The following is an 18,139-nucleotide window of genomic DNA, read 5'->3' as shown; positions in this document are numbered from 1 at the left end:
CGCGGGGGGACACCCTGCAGCGGGGACCCCCCACGGGGGACCCCCCACGGGGAACACACCCCACGGGGGATGGGGGACACCCCACGCCCCCCCCCGGCCTGCCCCCCACCCACGCGTGTCCCCAGCCCCCCCCCCCAGAAGCACACCACTCCTGCCGGCCTCCTTTTATTGCCCGCGCGCACAAACCGCAGGTACAGCCCGAGCCCGCCGCGCCCCCTCCCCAAATCCGCCCCCCTCCCCCGGTGACACCGCCACCCCCCGTGTCCCCACAGCCCCGCGGGCAGCTCCCACTCGTGCCCACGCAGAGCTGGGTGCTGCGGGAGGCGGCGTGGCCGTGGGAGCTGCCACATCTGTCCCTCGGAGGCCAGGCACCCGAATAACCGCGGGCGCAGAAGCCACCAGGGGGCTGTGTCCCCCCCCCCCCGGGACGCTGGGTCCCCGTGTGTCACCTCCGCGCCCCAGCCCCGGCCCCACAGCCCGGAGCGGTGGCAGCAGGCAGCAGCTGAGCAGGGCACGGAGCAGGACGCAGCCCCCCAGCGGGACGTCGCAGCGCTGGGTGGCACGCTGCGCTCACCCCCCCTCTGTCCCCAGCCCCCAGGTGACGCCGGGCGCAGCGTGGGCACGCCGGGACCCCGCAGGGCCGGGACAGGGGTACCTCCTCGTCCCCGCGGGCTCCGTGACAGTCCGCCGCCCGCGCGGGGTGCCGTGCCGAGCGCCCCGCTAACCGTCCAGCAGCTTGAGGATGCTCTCGCGCTCCTTCAGCGTCTTCCAGGCCTGGTCCTTCTCCTTCTTGGTGGGGGTGCGCTTCTTCTGCCGGGCCGCCATGATCTTGCGGAAGGCGTCCATCACCTCGTTGTCGGCCATGCGGACGCGCTGCCGCAGCTCCTGCCGGTGCAGCTCCTCCTTGGCCAGCCTGGGGACACGGGAGGGGGGCAGGGGGGGGTCAGTCCCTGCCCGCTGCCGGCCCCCACGCGCCCGTCCCGGCCCTGCCCGCGCTCACCGCAGCAGCTCGTGCTTCTTGGCGCGGTTGTGGGCGCTCAGCGCCTTCAGCTCCGCCTGCCTCTTGCGCAGCTCGGCCAGGACCTCGTCCTCCGAGTCCTCGGCGGGCCGGTCCTCTGACTCGAGCAGGCCCTGCGCCACCAGCTCCTCCTTGATCCGCCCCTCCAGGGACTTGGTGTGCGGGACGCTGCGAGGGGCAGAGCGCGGGCGCTGAGCGCGGGCACGGCCACGGCGTGCCGGTACCCGCCTTCCGTCCGCTTCGGGCCGCGGAAGCCCCGCGCCCGGCTGCGCGGCCAGCGAGGCGCTCACCTGAAGGGCTTGTTCTGGCTGCGGGGAGAAGTGCCGGCGCCGTCAGCTCCCGAGTCCTTGCCGGCGATCTCGGGGATGGGGGAGTCCTCCACGGGGGAAATGATGTTCTCCTAGAGAGCAGGGCGCGGGGGCGGGAGGGGTCACAGCTCGCCCAGCCGCAGCCGCGCCGCCCCGCGGGGCCGCCGCGCAGCCCCGAGCCCCCTCACCTCCACCAGGGCCTGCAGGAGACGCTGCGTCAGGGGCCCGAAGGGACACCCGTCCTCGGGCTGCTCGTGCTGGGCCTCCGACTTCTTCAGCAGGGCATCGACGTCTGCGAGGGGAGAAAACGATAATCAGCAGCAGGGCAGAGGCAGCTCCGGCTCTGCAGAAGCCGGGTGCCGGTCCCCCGGTCTCTCCCCACAGCCCCCAGCCCGTTGCGCCAGGCGGGGACAAAGGCACCTTTGGTGTCCAGCTCGGTGAGCGGCCCCAGGACGCCCTTCTTCTTGTCGGCAGCGGCTGCAGCCCGGGCCCCGTCCTTCTGCTCCTCCAGCAGGTCCTCCTGCGCCCAGCGCTGCGAGTAGTGCTTCCCCAGGGGAGGGATCTGCGGGGACAGGCGGGGGGCACGCTCAGCACGGGGCTCGCGGCCCCTCCGGCCGCTGGGGAGCGGGGCTGAGGGGCTGGCGAGGATGAGGAGGGGTTCCTCGTGCGCTGCGGGACTGCACGGCCTGGCGACGAACGGGGAGAGGGGACAGGAGAGCGGATGAGGGACGGATGGAGCGGGGGGGCCCCGGAGCTCCCCACCTTGTAATGCTCAGCCTCGTCCTCGGGCGGCTTGAGCAGCTCCTCCAGGACTCTGACTTCCTCGTTGGTGAGGTCGGCGCAGTACGGCTCCACCGAGGCCCAGAACCTGCGAGGACGGAGGGGACGGGCGATGAGGGACGGCTGCGGGGACACCATGGCACCTGGCTCCCCAGGGGGCTTCTCCCCCCGCGGGGTGAAGGCAGCTCTCCGGCCGGGCGCTGCAGGGAAGGAAGCGGGGATCCCGGCGCTGCCCCGCTCCCCCCGCACCTGTTTGGGGCGTCGTTTTTGGGAATGCGGGGCGCTTCGATGGGGTCGTCCTGGAACTCGTATTCCTGGATCTTGGGCTGCAGGTTCTTGGATTTGGGCCGCCCGGGGCCGGGCCCCGTGCCGTGCCCCCCTTTCCCCTCCAGCTTCTGCTTCTTGGGCTTCCCGTGCTTGACGGAGGGCCCCACATCGTGCTCCTTGCTCAGCTTCAGGAACCGCCGGTCGCCCTTCTTGTCCTGCCAGTCCGTCAGGATCTGGAAAAGAGAGCGACCCCCAGCCCGCCCCCGGTCAGGGCACCGCGTGCCGGGGGGGACGGGGACCTCGGGGACCGTCCCGCACCTGCGTCTCGGCCTCCAGGATGCGGAGGCGGCGGCTGGCGGAGGAGAGCAGCGTCTCCAGCTCCAGCTGCAGCGTGTCCAGCTCCTCGATGCCGATGCCGTCGTCCTCGGAGCGGGCCAGCACGGCCGTGTAGCGCGGGCACACCTTCACGTGGTCCACCGACTTGAAGTCGTGGAACTGCAGCGGGCAGTCCTTCAGCTCGCTCATGGCGGCGGGGGCGGCGGCGGCACCGGCGGGGGGGCACCGAGGGGATACCGGGAGCACCGTGGGGGGCACCGAGGGACCACCCGGGTGGGACCGGGGAGTCCCGGGGGGATAACGGGAAGGCACCGGGAGGGACCGGGGAGGACCTGAGGTGCACCGGAAGGGAACGAGGGGTACCGGGGGGGACACGGGGAGGGAACGCGGGGTACCGGGGGGCACTTGGAGGGACCGGGGGATACCGGGGGGGTACAGGGAGGGAACGGGGGCTACCGGGAGGCACCGGGGGTCGTCAGAGGGGTACCAGCAGGCACCGAGGGGAACCGTCAGGCACCGGGGGGATAACGGGAAGGCACCGGGAGGGACCGGGGGAACGGAGGTGCACCGGGAGGGATCGACGGGTACCGCGGGGCACCGGGGGTCGTCGGGGGTGCACCGGGAGGCACCGGGGGCTACCGGGAGGCACCGGGGGTCGTCGGAGGGGTACCGGGAGGCGCCGGGAGGCACCGGGGAGGCACCGGAGGACACGAGGGCGCTACCGGGAAGCACCGGGAGGGTGCCGGGGGATCACCGGAGGGTACCGGGGGGGGTCACCGGGGAATCGGAGAGAACCGGAGGGAAGGGATGGGGGCGGGGGGGGGGGGCTCTGTGGCACCGGGGGGCGGGCACCGGGGGCTCCGGGGCGCTGCGGGGAGGCCGGGGCGGGGCAGGCCGGGGGCAGGCCCGGGGCGCGGGCGGGCGGCGGCGGCGCCGCGGGGGCCGGGCCAGGCCTAGGCCGCTCGCCCCCTTCCGGCCCCCGTCGGCCGCGCCGCGCCGCCCCGCCCCCCGCCCCCCATTGGCCAGGCCGCGCCCAGCGCCCGCCGCCCATTGGCCAGCCCCGCGCGCTGTCTGCCTGCCCTAATATGGAAGCGCTGACAGGAGCGTACCAAGCGCCGCGGGGAGAGGGGGGGGCGGGAGGGGGACGAGCGGCCTTCATGGGCTGCTGCCGCCGCGTTCCCCGATATCCCCGCCGGGATCCATCTGAAAACTTTTATATGCCCTGGGCTATAAAGTAGGGCCCTTTGGCCGGTGACTGCCCTCTGGGCGGGGAGGGGGATCCTCTCGCCTCCCCCCTCCCTCCTCCGTGGGAGCTCCCGCGCATCCCGGAAGAGGAGAGCGGCCACTTCCGCCTCCCGGGAGCGGAGCGGAACCGAGCGGAGCGGAGCGGAGCTGCCACCATGGTGCGGCGGGGCCGGGGCGGGGCCGGGCGGCGGGACCGGGGCTGGGACCGGGGCTGGACGGCGGGGCTGGACGGCGGGGCTGGGACCCGGGAGCGGGGACCGGGAGCGGGGACCGGGAGCGGGGACCGGGAGCGGGGACCGGGAGCGGGGACCGGGAGCGGGGACCGGGAGCGGGGACCGGGAGCGGGGACCGGGAGCGGGGACCGGGAGCGGGGACCGGGAGCGGGACCGGGAGCGGGGACCGGGAGCGGGACCGGGGAGGCGGTGGCGGGGCCGGTGACCGGGACCGGGACCGGGACCGGGGTTCGGGATTGGGGGCCGGGGCCGGGACCGGGACCGGGACCGGGGGTGGTGGCGGCGGCGATGCTGATGGTGCTGATACTGATGGTGCTGATGCCGGTTCCGGTTCCGGTGCCCGCCGTCGCCGTTCCCCGCAGACCGCCACGCTGCGCCCGTACCTGAACGCGGTGCGTGCCACGCTGCAGGCCGCGCTGTGCCTGGAGAACTTCTCCTCGCAGGTGGTGGAGCGCCACAACAAGCCCGAGGTGGAGGTCAGGTACGGCAGCGCCCCCCCCCCCCCTGCACCGGGCACGTCGCTGCCCCCCGTGCTGAGCACCTTTCCCTCCCGCAGGAGCAGCAAGGAGCTCCTGCTGCAGCCCGTCATCATCAGCAGGAACGAGAAGGAGAAGGTGCTCATCGAGGGCTCCATCAACTCCGTGCGCGTCAGCATCGCCGTCAAGCAGGTGCGCGGCAGGGCGGCGGGCCGGCGGCTCGGCTCGGCACTGGGCAGCCTCCTCGCTTCACTGCCCTCTGTTCTCCGCAGGCCGACGAAATCGAGAAGATTTTGTGCCACAAGTTCATGCGCTTCATGATGATGAGGGCCGAGAACTTCTTCATCCTGCGCAGGAAGCCCGTGGAGGTGATGTGGTGGGGGCAGAGGAGGGGGGCTTCCAGCTCCCCCACCCCGTGCCCCGGGGGCTTCCAGCGCGGGACCGGGGCGTGGGGGTGCCCGCCGTGGGGGTGCCCGCCGGTTGCTCAGCCCGCTCCTTCCATCCGCAGGGCTACGACATCAGCTTCCTGATCACCAACTTCCACACGGAGCAGATGTACAAGCACAAGCTGGTGGACTTCGTGATCCATTTCATGGAGGAGATCGACAAGGAGATCAGCGAGATGAAGCTCTCCGTCAACGCCAGGGCCCGCATCGTGGCGGAGGAGTTCCTCAAAAACGTGAGGCTCTCACACGGGGCCCTCGTCCTGGCACGCGGGGGGGGCGGCGCAGCCCTCGCTGCCGGGATCTGGGCTGGGGGGGGGGGGGGGGGTGGCGTGGCAGCATTTTGGGGCGATTTATCCCCTTTTTGAGGAGCGGGGGGGCAGCTGACGGACGCGCGCCTCCTCTCCCCTTGCAGTTCTAGGCCGTGCCGCCGACTCCGTGGCTTCCCGGCACCTGTGCAGAGCCCCGTGGCCGGGGCCGCCTGTTCCGGCGGAGGAGAGCCGAGCCCTGCGGCCCCGACCCGGGGGGGGGGGCACTGGCTGCGCCCCCCCCCTGCTCCTCGCTGGCCGGGGCGGTGCCGCGGTGGGGGGCGACCCGGGCTTGTGCGTGCGTGGGGCCGGGCGGCCCCGCTCCCCCCGTCCTGTCGCGTTGTGTTTTTTAAAGGGTCACTTGCTGTACCCGCGGCTCCTGCGGTCATTTTTGGGGGTGTGGGGGGGAATTAAAGGAGGGGGGGGCACGGGGCGGGGCCTCAGGGAGAAGGGGGAGGGGCCACGGAAGGGGGAGGGGCCGAGGGGCAGCACCATGGCAATGGTAAACAACGGGGGCGACCCCGGCAGTGCGGGCAGGACCCGGGTGGGTGCTGGGGGGAGGATGGGGGCACCAAGGGCTTTTGGGGTGGGGGGGCACTTGGGGAGGGTTTTGGGGGGCTGGAGGGGATGGGGGGGGGCTGCGTCCTGCTCTGGAGCCCCCCCGCTCACCCAGCAGGGTTTGGGCACTGGGGGGGGTTCCCAGTTCTCGGGGGAGGGGAGCAGAGCTGCCAGCAGCTTCCCTCGCCCCCCCCCCCAGGCCACCGTGGGGTGCCCCACGCCTCGCCCACACGGGAGCGGTGACGGTGCGGGGGGTGCCGAGGGGCTGGCACGTCCCGGGTGCCCCCCAGGCGGGGTGCGTGGCAGCGGGGCGTCCCGGGGGCCACGCGCGGCCGGGCCGCCACCATGAGGATCGAGAGGTCGGGGAAAGCCACGGCGGGGACGCCCGGCTCGGCGCGGTGCGGGCAGGCAGGTGGGTGCCTGCTCCCTGCCCGGCGGGGACGGGGTGGGGGGTGGGGGGGACGTGGGGGTGTCCCCCACCCTTTTGGGGCTCAGCCGTCCCCGCAGGGCACGGGGCACCCGTGGGGCAGCGCGGCTGCGGCCGCCCCCAGCTCAGCCCCGAGCGGTTGAAGGAGGTCAGGCTCCGCGTGGAGAGGGCCATCAAGGTGAGGGCGTGCTCCTCCCCCCCCCCCCCCCCCAAATATCACCCACCCGAGGGCCGAGCAGCACGCTCAGCCCTCGCGTTCCCCGCCCCCCCGTCCCAGGACAAGAAGATCTTCGCGCTGCAGGGCCCCTGCCCCGTGATCCGCCGCCTGCTGCGGGCGCGGGGCTGGGTGGAGAGGAAGGAGCGGGGCGCGGGCAGGGCGGGCGGCCCCCAGCAGCAGGAGGGAGGTGGTGGCGGCGAGGCCGCGCAGGGCGCCGTGACCCACCGCGGGGTGCAGGGGACCCCCGAGTCCTCGTGCTCCTTGCGGCTGCCTGACGAGGAGGAGGAGGAAGAGGAGGAGGAGGAGGAGGAGGAAGAGGAGGAGGAGGATGAGGAGGACCCCGAAGGCATCCATGACCTCATGGTTAGCTACGGGGCTGGGCCGCGGCTCCCACATCTGCTTGGCGCGGGACCTTTATCCCAACGACCTCGCGGAGATGGGGCAGCGAGGACGTGGGGCAGGGGGCTCCCGCCTCACCCGGCCTCTCTGTGCCCCCCCCTGCCCCCCAGTCCCGCCTGGTGCGGGACCAGGTGCCCTACTTCATCTGGACCACCCGCGGCAGCGCCGTGCGGGGCCGCCTCCTGCAGCCCGACCAGGTGGCGAACCACTACGCCCGCGTGGGCTCCTTCACCACCAAGGTGGGGCCACGGGGATCTTGCCTTGGGGGGGCTGGGGGGTGAAAGGGGGCCACGGGGTGTGCCCGGGGGTTTGGGGGGCTGCCACCCTTCTCTCCGCAGGAGGGGCTGTGCCTCACCCTGCGGAACCTGCCCTGGTTCGACCAAGCCGACCCCGACGCCTTCTTCCCCCGCTGCTACCGGCTGGGCGCCGCGGACGAGCGCCAGGCCTTCATCGGTGAGCCCGGGGCTGGCTCAGCACCCCGGGGCTGGCTCAGCACCCCGCTGCTGCCCCCGCGTCCCCCCCCCTTCCCCCCGTGCCCCCCGCTCAGCACCCGGCTGGGCCGTGCCTCCCCTCCCGCAGAGGATTTCCGCCTCACCGCCGCGCGCAGCCTGCTCAAAGTGGCCCTGGAAAGGGCTCAGGACGCGCATGCGGGGCCGGATCCGTCCCCAAACTCTGCTGAGGCACCAGGTAACGCTGGGGGGGGGGGGGGGCTCCCGTTCCTGACCCGACACCCCCATCCCCACGCACCGAGGGTCCCTTGGAGGGGCGCGGCACCCCCGTCCCTCACCCCGTGCCCCGCTCCCGCAGACGGCCCGGGTGCCCAGCTGGTGGAGGAGGCGCTGCGGGTGTGCGGGCAGCACCTGGGCAGCCTCACCCACCAGGACATCGACGGCGACCCCCGGCCCCCCGGCGCCACGGATGCCGCCTGGGACGGCTTCCTGCGGGGCTACTACCGCGCGGTGCAGTGAGTGCCGGGCTCGGGGACGCCGCGGGGACACCTCGGGGACACCTCGGGGACACGGCTCGCACGCGGCGGGATCAGTGCTGAGCCCCCCCCCCCAACCCCGTGCCCCCCGCAGCGAGGGGGCCGTGCCGCGGCTGAGCGGGGCGCAGCGGGAGCAGGGCCGCATCCTGCTGCAGCGCCTGGCGGGGCGCCTGCCCCAGCTGCACATGGAGGGCGACCGCAACGTCTGGATCCTCAAACCGGGAGCCGCGTCCCAGGGGAGAGGTAGCAGGGAGGGGTGGGGGAGAGATGTGGATGGGAAAGGGGGGGGAGCCCCCACGTGCCACGGGGGGCCCCTACACGCCGCCGTGCCACCCCCCCCCAGGCATCACGTGCGCGGCGCGCCTGGACGAGGTGCTGCGGCTGGCGGGCCGGGCGGCGCGGGAGGGCCGCTGGGTGGTGCAGAAATACGTGGAGCGCCCGCTGCTCGTCTTCGGCACCAAGTTCGACGTCCGCCAGTGGTTCCTGGTGACCGACTGGAACCCGCTCACCGTCTGGTTCTACCGCCGCAGCTACCTGCGCTTCTGCTCCCGGCCCTTCTCCCTGCGGCGCCTGGACGCGTGAGCGCCGCTCCCCGCGCCCTCCTCTCGCTCCGCGCTCGGCCCCGCGCTCACCGCCCGCTCTCTCCCCCAGCGCCGGCCACCTCTGCAACCAAGCCGTGCAGCGACGCTGCGGGCCCGGGGGGGCCCGGCACCCCCGGCTGCCCCCCGACAACACGTGGTCGTGCCGGCAGCTGCGGGCGTACCTGGCGCAGCGCGGGCAGGCGGGCGCCTGGGGCGAGGTGATGGTGCCGGGCATGAAGGCGGCGGTGGTGCGGGCGCTGCGCTGCTCGCAGGGGCTGGTGCGGGGCCGGAAGGGCAGCTTCGAGCTCTACGGGGCCGATTTTGTTTTCGGGGAGGATTTCCGCCCCTGGCTGCTGGAGATCAACGCCAGCCCCACCATGGCCGGCGGCACGGCGGTGACGGGGCGGCTGTGCGCCGGGGTGCAGCGGGACGCGCTGCGCGTCGTCATCGACCGCAGGGACGACCCCGGCTGCTCCACGGGGGCCTTCGAGCTCATCTACAAGCAGGTGAGGAGGTGGGGGGGGGGTTGGGGACACAGCGGGGGGGTCGCGCACGGCTCCAGGACTGAGCCCTGTGACTCTGTGCCCCCCCCCGGCCAGGCGGCCGTGCCCACCCCTCGCTACGTGGGGCTGAAGCTGGTGGTGGAGGGCTGCTCGCTCCGGAGACCCCGCCGCGCTCCCAAGCCCCCCGGCACCACGGCGAGCACCCGTGAGCCCCCGGGGAAGCCGTGGAGCCCCTCGTGCCCCCCCCTGCAGCCCCCATCCTGCTCCCCCGCAGCAGGGGGGGCGCAGGATGGGGCCGGTGCCCACCTGGGGGCTGCGGGGGCCCGGGGGGTGTCGCAGCTCGGGCGCCGGCACAGCCAGCCCTCGGCGGCTCTGCCCCTGCTTGGTGGCCGTCCCGGTGCCACCGTCCCCATCCTGCCCCCCCCGAGAGCCCCCCCCAGCCGCCAGGGCCGGGCTCGCCTCAGCCCCCTGCCCCTGCTGCGGGCAGCTCAGCACCATGGCGGGGAGAAGGCACGGGGGGGCTCCGGGGGGGGCGAAGAGGAGCTGTGAGGCACCCACCTGGCCCCCCCCCGGGGTCTGCCCCATCTTCCCCAGCTGGCTCCAGGTGGGAAAACACGGCTGTGAGAGGAGCCAGGCTCTGCGCCTTTGTGGGGGGGGGAGGATGGGCCGGGGGGGGCACCGCCTGCCAGCCCCCCCCCCCCCCATGGCCCAGATCTGCGGGGCTGCGGCAGGAACCGGCGCCGTAGCAGGGCTGGGAACCAGGTCATGGGGGGGGGGGGGGGGCAAGGGGGGGCCCTGCGGTGACTCAATCCTGGGGGGGGGCAGCGGGAAGCATACACGGACCCCCCCCCGGGGATAACGGGGAGGAAAAAATCACGCCAGGCTGCTCGGGGGCATGCAGGGATTTATTGGGGAGGGAGAAAGGGGGGGCTGCGCGTGTGTCCCCCCCCCCTCTCCCCCGAGGGGCTGCGCTAGGCGGGGGGGGGCAGCCCCAGCAGCCGCAGGGTGCGCAGGAAGTGGGGGGGCGGGGGGGGCGCGCAGCGGGGCGCGGGGCAGGGCCAGCGCCTGCAGGTGGAGGTGCAGGGGCAGGCGGGGGGGGCAGCGGGGGGGCAGCCGCAGGCGGCGCAGCAGCTCCGCGTCCAGCACCTGCGGGGGTTTTTGGAGCTAGGGGGGGGGGGTCACTGGCGTGGGACAGCACAAAACTGACCCCCCCCAAAAGTAAATCGTGGCTATTTACCTGCGTGCGGGGCGCGGGGGTGTCCGGGGGGGGCAGCAGGAAGGGCTCCCCCAGCACCCTGCCCACGCGGGCTCCGTGCTCGTGGTCGCCCAGCGCCGGGCACAGCAGCAGGGCCAGGTGCACCCGCAGCTGCCCGGGGAAGGCTGTGAAAGGGGGGGGGGGGACATACACAGACGGTTTGGTGCTGGGGGGGGTCCGGGGGGGGGTCCCGGGGCGGGGCTGGGGGGCACTCACCCGTGCGGGGCTGCAGCTGGAGCAGGGCGCAGCCCCCCGCCGCCCCCAGCAGCCGGTAGCGCGTCAGGGTGCTCCTCACCTCCCCGCGGGACGCGCTGCGGCGCCCCGGGCACGGCACCGGCACCACCTGCGGCGGCACGGCCTCAGCACCGGCCCCGTGCGCCCCCCCCGTGCCCCCCCCCCCGCGTCCCCAACCCCCCCCCCCTCCATCGCCCCCTTACCACGGCCCCGTCCCCGTGCTGCCGCCGGCACAGCCCCACGCGGATCTCGCCCTCCGCCTCCGCCGGGACCCCCACGGTGACAGCGCTGCGGGGACAGGGGTGAGGGGGGGGCTGCCTCGTGGGGGGGGGGGGTCACACAGCGTGGGGGGGGGGGACACGGGGGGTGGGGGGGGGCACCCACCAGTACGTGGCCGGGAAGCGGCCCCGGCGCCGCTCGTCGCTGAAGAAGCGCTGCAGCTGCTCCGTGGCGCGGCGGCAGCCGGACAGGAGGACGAGGCCGGAGCCGTCCCTGCGGGAGGGGACCCTGAGACCCCCCCCACAAAAAAAAAACACCCCCCCCCGGGGTGTGTGTCCCCCCCAAATACCTGGGGGGCGCCTTCACCACGTGCAGCTCAGCGGGGAGGCCCAGGCGGCGGCGCAGCGCCGGCAGCAGCGCGGCCAGGCTCAGCTCCCCGGGGTGCCCTGGGGGGGCGCGGGGGGGGTCAGCGGTGGCTGTGCCCCCCCCGTGACTCCCCTGTCCCCCTGTGACCCCCCCCTCCCCACTGTGCCCCCCCCCCGTGCCCCCCCAGCCCCCACTCACCCAGCACAGGCAGGCCGGGCGGCTTGTTCAGCGCCAGCAGGGCTCCTGCAGGACGAGGTGGGAGGTCAGAGGGAGCCCCCCAACACATGGGCTCCCCCCCTTGCCCACTCATGACCCCCCACGCCCACTCGTGACCCCCCACACCCACTCGTGACCCCCCCCCCCTACCTTCCCGGTGCAGCACGGATGCCTCCAGCAGCCCCAGCACCTCCTCGGGGCTCGGCGTTCGCCCCTGCCTGCGGGGGGGGGGGCGGGATGGGGACACGGCAGGACCCCACCCCCCCCCCCCCCGCGGCCCACGGGTGATCGAGCACAGCCCCACGGCCGCCCCCCCACGCGTGTCCCAAACCTGACCCCGCAGCCCCCTGCACCCACGCGGGCCCCCCCCAGCCCCACGCGTGTGCCCCTAACCCTGACCCCACGCCCCCTCCGCACCCACACCCGGGATCCCGCACAGCCCCTGCACCCCCCACGCGTGTCCCCACCCCCCCCACGCGTGTCCCCACCCCCCCACACGTGTCACCCCCCAGCCCCCCCCCGGTGCCCCCTCCCCGCCCCCCCACGCGCGCCTCCCGCCCCCGCAGCCCCGCGCGCGCTCGGCCCCGCCCCCCCCACCCACGCGCGTCCCCCCACGCGCGCCCCCGCTGACCCCACGGCGCGCGCCCCCTGCCCCGCGCGCGCCAGCGCGCGCGCGGCCCCTCCGCCGCCCCCCGCCATGGGCGCAACTGCGCCTGCGCGGCGGCGGGGAGCGGGGTGAGCCCCTCCCCTCGCACAGAGGCCATAGAGACGGGGCCTCCGGGCGTACAGAGCGGCCGGCGGCCTGCGGGCAGAAGCAGCGGGAGAGACCATAGAGAGGCGGAAGGGCGGGCAGAGCGTCGCCGCCCGGTAGCAGGTGGGGTGCGGCGGGCGGGCGGGCGGGGGGGCTGCGGGGGGGGGGGGCACGGGGAAGGCAGCGGGGGGGGGCACCGGGGAGGGGGGCACGGGGGGGGCACGGGGGTGGCCTGGGGGGTGTCTGGGGCTGTTCAAGGGGTGGTCCTGGGGGTTCCTGGGGGGGTCTCGGGAGGTCTCGGGGGGTCTCGGGGGGGGGGCCTGGAGGGTCCCGGGGGGGTGCCGGGGGTCCCCTCACGCTGTCAGCCCTTAGGCCGCCCTCGCCATGGCCTCCCGCGGGGGTCCCCGTGCCACCGGCACCGACGGCAGCGACTTCCAGCACCGGGAGCGCGTGGCCTCGCACTACCAGATGAGGTGGGTGTCCCCCCCCCCCGGGGGGCCGTGTGTGTCCCCCCCGGGGCCGTGTGTGCCCCCCCCCGGGGCCGTGTGTGCCCCCCCCCCGGGGCCGTGCGTGTCCCCCCCCGCTCACTGCCAGCCTTCCCCCCCCTGCAGCGTGGCCCTCAAGTCGGAGATCAAGCGGCTGATCTACGTGCACGTGGGGCTGTGGCTGCTGCTGCTGGCGCAGATGTGCGTGGGGCACCTCAAGCTGCTGCCCCACGACCGGGTGGCCATGCCGTACCAGTGGGAGTACCCGTACCTGCTCAGCATCCTGCCCTCCCTCCTCGGCCTCCTCTCCTTCCCCCGCAACAACATCAGCTACCTGGTGCTGTCCATGATCAGCACCGGGCTCTTCTCGGTGGCTCCACTCATCTACGGGGCCATGGAGATGTTCCCCATGGCGCAGCAGCTGTACCGGCACGGCAAGGCTTACCGCTTCATCTTCGGCTTCTCCGCCGTCTCCGTCATGTACCTGGTGGTGGTGGTGGCCGCCCAGGTGCACGGCTGGCAGCTCTACTACAGCAAGAAGCTGCTGGACTCGTGGTTCACCAGCACGCAGGAGAAGAAGAAGAAGTGAGCGGGGACGAGCGGACGCCTGCGCCGCTCCCTGCCCCGCGGCTGGAGCGTTTCGGGGGCTCCGCGGCTGCCCCCCGCCAGCCCGGGGTGCTGCAGGGTGAACCCCACGGGTGGGGGCCCCTCGGCCGCCCCCCGGGACCACCGTATGTGACCGAGCCACAACCGTGGGCTCACCTCCAGGGCACGGGGGCCCCGGTGCTGGCGCGGCCCCCGTGGGCGCGGCTGCCCCTTTCCCCCCGCGTGTCCCGGTACGGAAATAAAGCCCCCCCGAGTTGTCGCCACCCCCTTCCCCGCCCGCCCCTCGCTGCTTTCCCACGCGTGTCTGCGCCGCGCGGGGGCCGCCGCAGGAAGCGCGGCCGAAAGCAGGTCGCGGCGGCGCGCACCGGGCGGGGCTGCACGTGCCGCCGGAGGAATGCGGCGGGGCCGGCCCGGGGCGGGGACCGGGCACCGGCACCGGCACCGCCACCGGCGGGAGCAGCGCTCGGCCATGGGGCGCCCGGTGCCCGGTGCCGCGCTGCTCGCCGCCGCCGCCGTGCTGCTGCCGCTGCTGCCGGTGCCTCCGGTGCCGCCCGCCGGTGCCGCCGTGCCCCGCCTGCGGGTCTCCGCCAACTTCGTGAGCGCCGGGGCACCGGGGGGGGGGGGTGGGGGGGGTGGGGAAGGGAACGGGGAAGGGGAGGGGGGCACCGGGGGCGAGGCGCGCTGACGGCCGTCCGTTCGCTTGCAGGAGTGCCGGGCCAGCGGTGAGTGTCGCCGCGGAGCGGGGCCCGGCCGCCTCCCCGGTGCGCGGGGCCTGGCCCGGGCTCGCCGCGATCGGGGCCGGGCTGCGAGCGCGGGGCTGCCGGTTCCCGGGGGGGGAGGGGGGGGGGCGGGGGGAACGGGGTCGGGGCCGGGGGTTTGGGGTTCCCCCTGCCCGGTGCACGGGGGCTCCCCGGTGCGCGGGATGCCCGGTGCACGGCCGCCCCCGTTTCCCAACCCCCCCCCCCCGGTAGCCGACAGCACGCTCAGCCCGCCCCGCTGCCGCCGGGGAGCCCCGGCCCGGTCCCCGTTGACGCCGCCGGCCCTGGCGCTGAGCACGGCGAGGCTGTGCCGGCCCTCGCTGCCCTGCCAGCCCTGCCTGAGGGTGCGCCTGGCCCTCCGCGCCGCAGGTACGGGGCCGGGGGGGCACCGGGAGGGGGGCACCGGGGCCGGGGGGGCTGTGCCACCCGTGGGGCTGTCCCACCCTTGGGGTTGTGCCACCCGTGGGGTTATCCCACCCGTGGGGTTATCCCACCCGTGGGGCTGTCCCACCCGTGGGGCTGTCCCACCCGTGCCATCCCCCCCCCCCGGTGTCCCCGCAGGGATCCGTGGGCTGCAGCTCAACTTCCTGGAGCTGGGCTCCAACCGGGCCAGCTGGCTGCAGGTGTGGCGGCGGCACCGGGCACCGGGCAGCTCGCCGGTGAGTGCGGGGCGCGCCGTGGGGGGGACGGGGATGGGCAGAGGGGTGCGCGCTCACCCTCCCCGCTCCCCGCAGTGGCAGGTGCAGTTCGACTGCTTCCCGGTGGAGAGCGGGCGGCAGGTCCTCGTCTCCCTGCGCACCGTCCCCGACCAAGGCTTGGCCATCAGCCGCAGCCACCTGGTCACCGCCGAGCCCCCCGGTGAGGCTGGGAGGGAGCGGGGTGCCCCGGGGTGGGGCCGGCACCGGCTGACCCCCCGACCCCTATCTGTGCCCCCCCCCCCAGGGCCCGTCTTCACCCACACCTGGGTCCCCGAGGCGCGCACCATCGAGGTGGCTGTGCCCGAGGGCCCTGCCCTGATGGTGCGGCTGTGCCACCAGCTGGCCCTGGAGTGCGAGGAGCTGCCCCGGCCCTTCCACCGGCAGGTAACGGCTGGGGGGGGGCCACGCTCCCCGGGGGTCCCCGCACTCCCGGCCAGCTCGTGCCACTTCCCCGCCCGCAGGTCCTGGTGCCGGGGGGCCACCGCGTCTCACTGCCGTACGAGTTCCTGGTGCCCTGCCTGTGCATCGAGGTGCGTCGCCGTCCCCTGGGCAGCTGGGGGACCTCCGTGTGCCCATGCAGCGAGGGGACGCTGGTGGCAGGGATGCGGCACGCCCTCACTGCTGTGCTCCGCTCCCCAGGCTTCCTACCCGCACCGTGACAGCCTGCGCAGCAAGCGCTGCCCCTTCCAGGAGCAGCCGGACGCCTGTGAGTGCCCGAGGGGTCCCCAGCCCCGTAAAAGGGGACACCAGCCCCCCCCTTCTGCCACCCTGCTGATGCTGTGCCCGCAGACGGCCCCGAGCTGTGGTCCTCGGTGCACTTCCACGACTACAGCACCAGCAGCAAGGACCAGATGGCGATGGTGCTGAGCGCCAGCTGCCCCCTGCGCCCCAGGGCCACCCTGTGCTGGAGGGAGGTGGCAGCCGAGGCTGCGCCCTGCCACGACGTCCCCAACTCCACGGCCAGCGAGGAGGAGCAGGTGAGGGGGCCCGGCCTCGGGTGCCGCGGGCCTGTGCCGTGGTATGGGCACCCGCTGGACCCCAGCGCAGGTTGGGGACAGGTGGTGACACTCCCCCTGCCCCTGCAGGTGTACACGCTGGACAAGGTGGACGTGCACCCCCTGCTCTGCTTCAGGGTAAGCCCCCGGGGGTGGCACTGCCTAGGAAGGCACGGGGGGGGCCGTGGCAGCTGGCACAGCTGACCCCATGTCCCCCCAGTTTTCCTACGGGAACAGCAGCCACGTGGAGTGTCCCCACCGGCCAGGTGAGCCCCGTGGGTCAGGGTGCCCCGTCCCACGCTATCCCCTTCCCCTTGGGCGTCCCCTTGCACCACGGTGTCCACGAGCCCTCTCTCTGGTTGCTGCAGAGCCCGCCTGGAACGTGTCCCTGAGCGTCCGGGGGCTGCAGCTCCGCCTGCACCTCACCTCCAGCGTCCCCGCGTCCTTCAGCGCAGCGCTGTGCCAGCGCCGGGGCGGGCAGTGCGAGCCCGAGGCCCCCGTCTACACCGTCACGCGGGTGAGCGGTGCGGGGCCGGGGGGCGGGGGGGGGACCGGGGGGGCTGTCCCGGGATGTGCTGACCCTGCCTCGTGCTTTGCAGCCGGAGGGCTCTGCCCCGGGGGAGCTGGCGCTGCTGCTGCCGGTGCAGGTCCTGGGCAGCTGCGTGCTGGTAAGGCGTCCCCCGGCCCTGTCGTGGTGCCCGCACCGTGTGGGGGCCAACCCCAGCCCCCCTCACCCCTCTCCTTCCCCCAGGTCTGGCGCTCAGACGTGCGCTTCGCCAGGAAGCAGCTGCTCTGCCCTGATGGTGAGCGGGGCCCTGGGGCCGGCGGGAGGGCCGGGGGGTGGTGTCGGGGCTCCCCCCTCACCGCCCCTCTCCCAGTCTCACGCAGGCACTTCGGGCTGCTGGGGCTGGCGCTGGCGCTGGGGCTGGTGGTGACCGTGCTGCTCCTGAACTGCCGCGGCGCCTGGAGGCCACCCGCCGGTGAGGGGAAGGTCACAGTGGTGCTGAGGGCTGGGGATCCCCTGGGGGCGACAGCTCCTGGGGCTGGGGAGGGCCCTGGGGTGGTGGGTGGTGGCACGGGGTGCCGCGGTGCCAGTGGGGATCCTCGGGACGGGGCTGTCACCGCTGTCCCCTCTGTCCCGCAGGTGCAGCAGGCGGCCGCCCCGTGCTGCTGCTGTACTCCCCGGACTCGGAGGAGCACCTGGGGCTGGTGTGCGCCCTGGCCGAGCTGCTGCGCGCGGGGCTGGGCTGCGAGGTGCGGCTGGACCTGTGGGAAGCGGGCGGCGTGGGCCGCGCGGGCGCCCTGCCCTGGCTCTACGCGCAGCGGGGCCGCGTGGGCCGCGAGCGCGGCACCGTCCTGCTGCTCTGGAGCCGGGGCAGCTCCCGGCTCTTCCGCCTCTGGCGAGGGGGCGAGGGCGGCGGGGAGCCCCGGGACGCCCACGACATTTTCGGGGCGGCCATGGCCTGCCTGCACGGGGAGCTGGGGGCGGCGGGGCGCCGCCGCGACTGGGTGCTGGTTTACTTCAGCCGGCTGTGCAGCCCCCGCGACGTCCCCCGGCCCCTGCGGCCCCTGCCCACCTACCGCCTGCCCCAGGAGCTGCCCCGGCTGCTGGGTGCCCTGCGGCGCGGCCGCCCGGCCCCCCCCCACCGCCTCCGCGGCCGGGCAAAGGGGCTCCTGCACCGGCTGATGGAGGCGGAGGCGAGCAAAGAGGCAGCGGGGGACAGCTCCGGTGGGTGCCCGGGCTCCCCGCTGCAGCCCCCCGGCACCTGAGTGCCCACGCAGGGGCTGAGCTGGGCAGAGCACTGGCGCTGGGCACCCTCCTGGTGTGCACTGGGGGCTGTATGGGTGGTCCCAGCGGTGCAGGATGCACCTGGAGGGGGCTGGGCTGAGCGTGTGGTTGCAGGAGGGCACCGTGGGGGCCCCAAATGGAGGGCTCAGCCTGGGGAAGAGCTCTGAGCGGGGCTGGCCCTCGCTGCGGGGCTCCCCGCCTGGCCGGCTCCTGGGGCCGGAGCGGAGGCGCTGCCCCATGAAGGGGGAAGCTCGGTTTCCAGCAGGTGCTGCTACGGAGGAGAGACGGGGCCCAGCAGAGGGACGCCGCGGCGGCCGTGCAGCGGGGCGGGCGGCTCCTGCCCTGCCGGGGGGATTGGCGCAGCTCCGAGGGGCTCCTCGTGCCCGTTCTGGGCTGCAGCTTTGTGAACGGGTGCTTGGCTGTGTCAGATGGAATAAAAGCACTGATTCACCTTGTCCTGCGTAGCTGTAGTGTGCCAGGGGGTCAGAGCCACCCGGTGCAGTTGGTCACAGCGCACGGGGCTGGCTGGAGGGGCTGGGGTCGGGGCTGGGGTCGGGGCAGGCTCCTGCAGCACCAGCTCACCATCCCCGTCCCCGTGCCAGCACCCTGCCCCAGCCCCACCGTGGCCTGTGGGGCCAGCCTGGGCCTGTGCTGGAACAGCAGGGAAGGGATAGGCCCCGCAC

The 18,139-nt window shown here is 74.9% G+C and overlaps 6 protein-coding genes across 16 annotated transcripts; 4 read left to right on the top strand and 2 right to left on the bottom strand.

The window, feature by feature from the left end:
• Nucleotides 1–152: 152 nt before the first annotated feature.
• Nucleotides 153–3,653, bottom strand: TADA3 (transcriptional adaptor 3). The gene is made up of 8 exons (XM_080606944.1): nt 2,692–3,653; nt 2,356–2,606; nt 2,089–2,194; nt 1,747–1,888; nt 1,515–1,618; nt 1,309–1,418; nt 1,001–1,186; nt 153–913 (listed from the first exon to the last, which is right to left on the bottom strand). Exons 1-8 carry the CDS (start codon nt 2,896–2,898, stop codon nt 721–723), a joined length of 1,299 nt encoding a protein of 432 aa, XP_080463070.1. The 5' UTR covers nt 2,899–3,653; the 3' UTR covers nt 153–720.
• A 299-nt stretch (nt 3,654–3,952) lies between these two features.
• On the top strand, nt 3,953–5,783 carry ARPC4 (actin related protein 2/3 complex subunit 4). Its single transcript, XM_080606964.1, has 6 exons — nt 3,953–4,112; nt 4,550–4,668; nt 4,744–4,855; nt 4,936–5,031; nt 5,172–5,342; nt 5,522–5,783. Exons 1-6 carry the CDS (start codon nt 4,110–4,112, stop codon nt 5,525–5,527), a joined length of 507 nt encoding a protein of 168 aa, XP_080463090.1. The 5' UTR covers nt 3,953–4,109; the 3' UTR covers nt 5,528–5,783.
• A 471-nt stretch (nt 5,784–6,254) lies between these two features.
• On the top strand, nt 6,255–9,938 carry LOC308200701 (tubulin monoglycylase TTLL3-like). Of its 10 annotated transcripts, XM_080606909.1 has the most exons (11): nt 6,255–6,384; nt 6,480–6,577; nt 6,677–6,979; nt 7,126–7,254; nt 7,354–7,468; nt 7,595–7,702; nt 7,823–7,979; nt 8,095–8,243; nt 8,344–8,578; nt 8,652–9,087; nt 9,181–9,934. In XM_080606909.1, the coding sequence occupies exons 1-11, from the start codon at nt 6,318–6,320 to the stop codon at nt 9,631–9,633; spliced, it is 2,250 nt and encodes a 749-aa protein (XP_080463035.1). In that variant the 5' UTR covers nt 6,255–6,317; the 3' UTR covers nt 9,634–9,934. The 10 variants fall into 10 exon arrangements, with proteins under 10 accessions (XP_080463035.1, XP_080463033.1, XP_080463034.1 ...); XM_080606907.1 differs by having other exon boundaries at nt 7,354–7,702; nt 9,181–9,936; XM_080606908.1 differs by having other exon boundaries at nt 7,595–7,979; nt 9,181–9,935.
• Nucleotides 9,939–9,974: 36 nt separating this feature from the next.
• RPUSD3 (RNA pseudouridine synthase D3) lies at nt 9,975–12,101 on the bottom strand. Its single transcript, XM_080606961.1, is given in 10 exon segments — nt 9,975–10,128; nt 10,130–10,230; nt 10,322–10,464; nt 10,556–10,682; nt 10,777–10,861; nt 10,958–11,065; nt 11,142–11,238; nt 11,357–11,401; nt 11,525–11,592; nt 12,006–12,101. Coding segments are annotated over 10 exon segments (915 nt in total). The 5' UTR covers nt 12,074–12,101; the 3' UTR covers nt 9,975–10,055.
• Nucleotides 12,102–12,110: 9 nt separating this feature from the next.
• Nucleotides 12,111–13,479, top strand: JAGN1 (jagunal homolog 1). Its single transcript, XM_080606963.1, has 3 exons — nt 12,111–12,248; nt 12,498–12,598; nt 12,737–13,479. The coding sequence occupies exons 2-3, from the start codon at nt 12,510–12,512 to the stop codon at nt 13,197–13,199; spliced, it is 552 nt and encodes a 183-aa protein (XP_080463089.1). The 5' UTR covers nt 12,111–12,248; nt 12,498–12,509; the 3' UTR covers nt 13,200–13,479.
• Nucleotides 13,480–13,485: 6 nt separating this feature from the next.
• On the top strand, nt 13,486–17,911 carry IL17RE (interleukin 17 receptor E). Of its 2 annotated transcripts, XM_080606910.1 has the most exons (16): nt 13,486–13,811; nt 13,923–13,938; nt 14,188–14,343; nt 14,536–14,633; nt 14,709–14,832; nt 14,917–15,056; nt 15,134–15,202; nt 15,312–15,378; nt 15,462–15,649; nt 15,758–15,805; nt 15,888–15,933; nt 16,036–16,184; nt 16,267–16,335; nt 16,419–16,470; nt 16,546–16,647; nt 16,812–17,911. In XM_080606910.1, exons 1-16 carry the CDS (start codon nt 13,611–13,613, stop codon nt 17,435–17,437), a joined length of 2,151 nt encoding a protein of 716 aa, XP_080463036.1. In that variant the 5' UTR covers nt 13,486–13,610; the 3' UTR covers nt 17,438–17,911. The 2 variants fall into 2 exon arrangements, with proteins under 2 accessions (XP_080463036.1, XP_080463037.1); XM_080606911.1 differs by lacking the exon at nt 14,188–14,343.
• The last annotated feature ends 228 nt before the right edge of the window (nt 17,912–18,139 follow it).

This window comes from Anser brachyrhynchus (assembly GCF_964034855.1).
Source record: "Anser brachyrhynchus genome assembly, chromosome: 10".
Classification (NCBI taxonomy): Eukaryota; Metazoa; Chordata; class Aves; order Anseriformes; family Anatidae; genus Anser; species Anser brachyrhynchus.
This window is presented reverse-complemented; position numbering and strand designations above follow the sequence as displayed.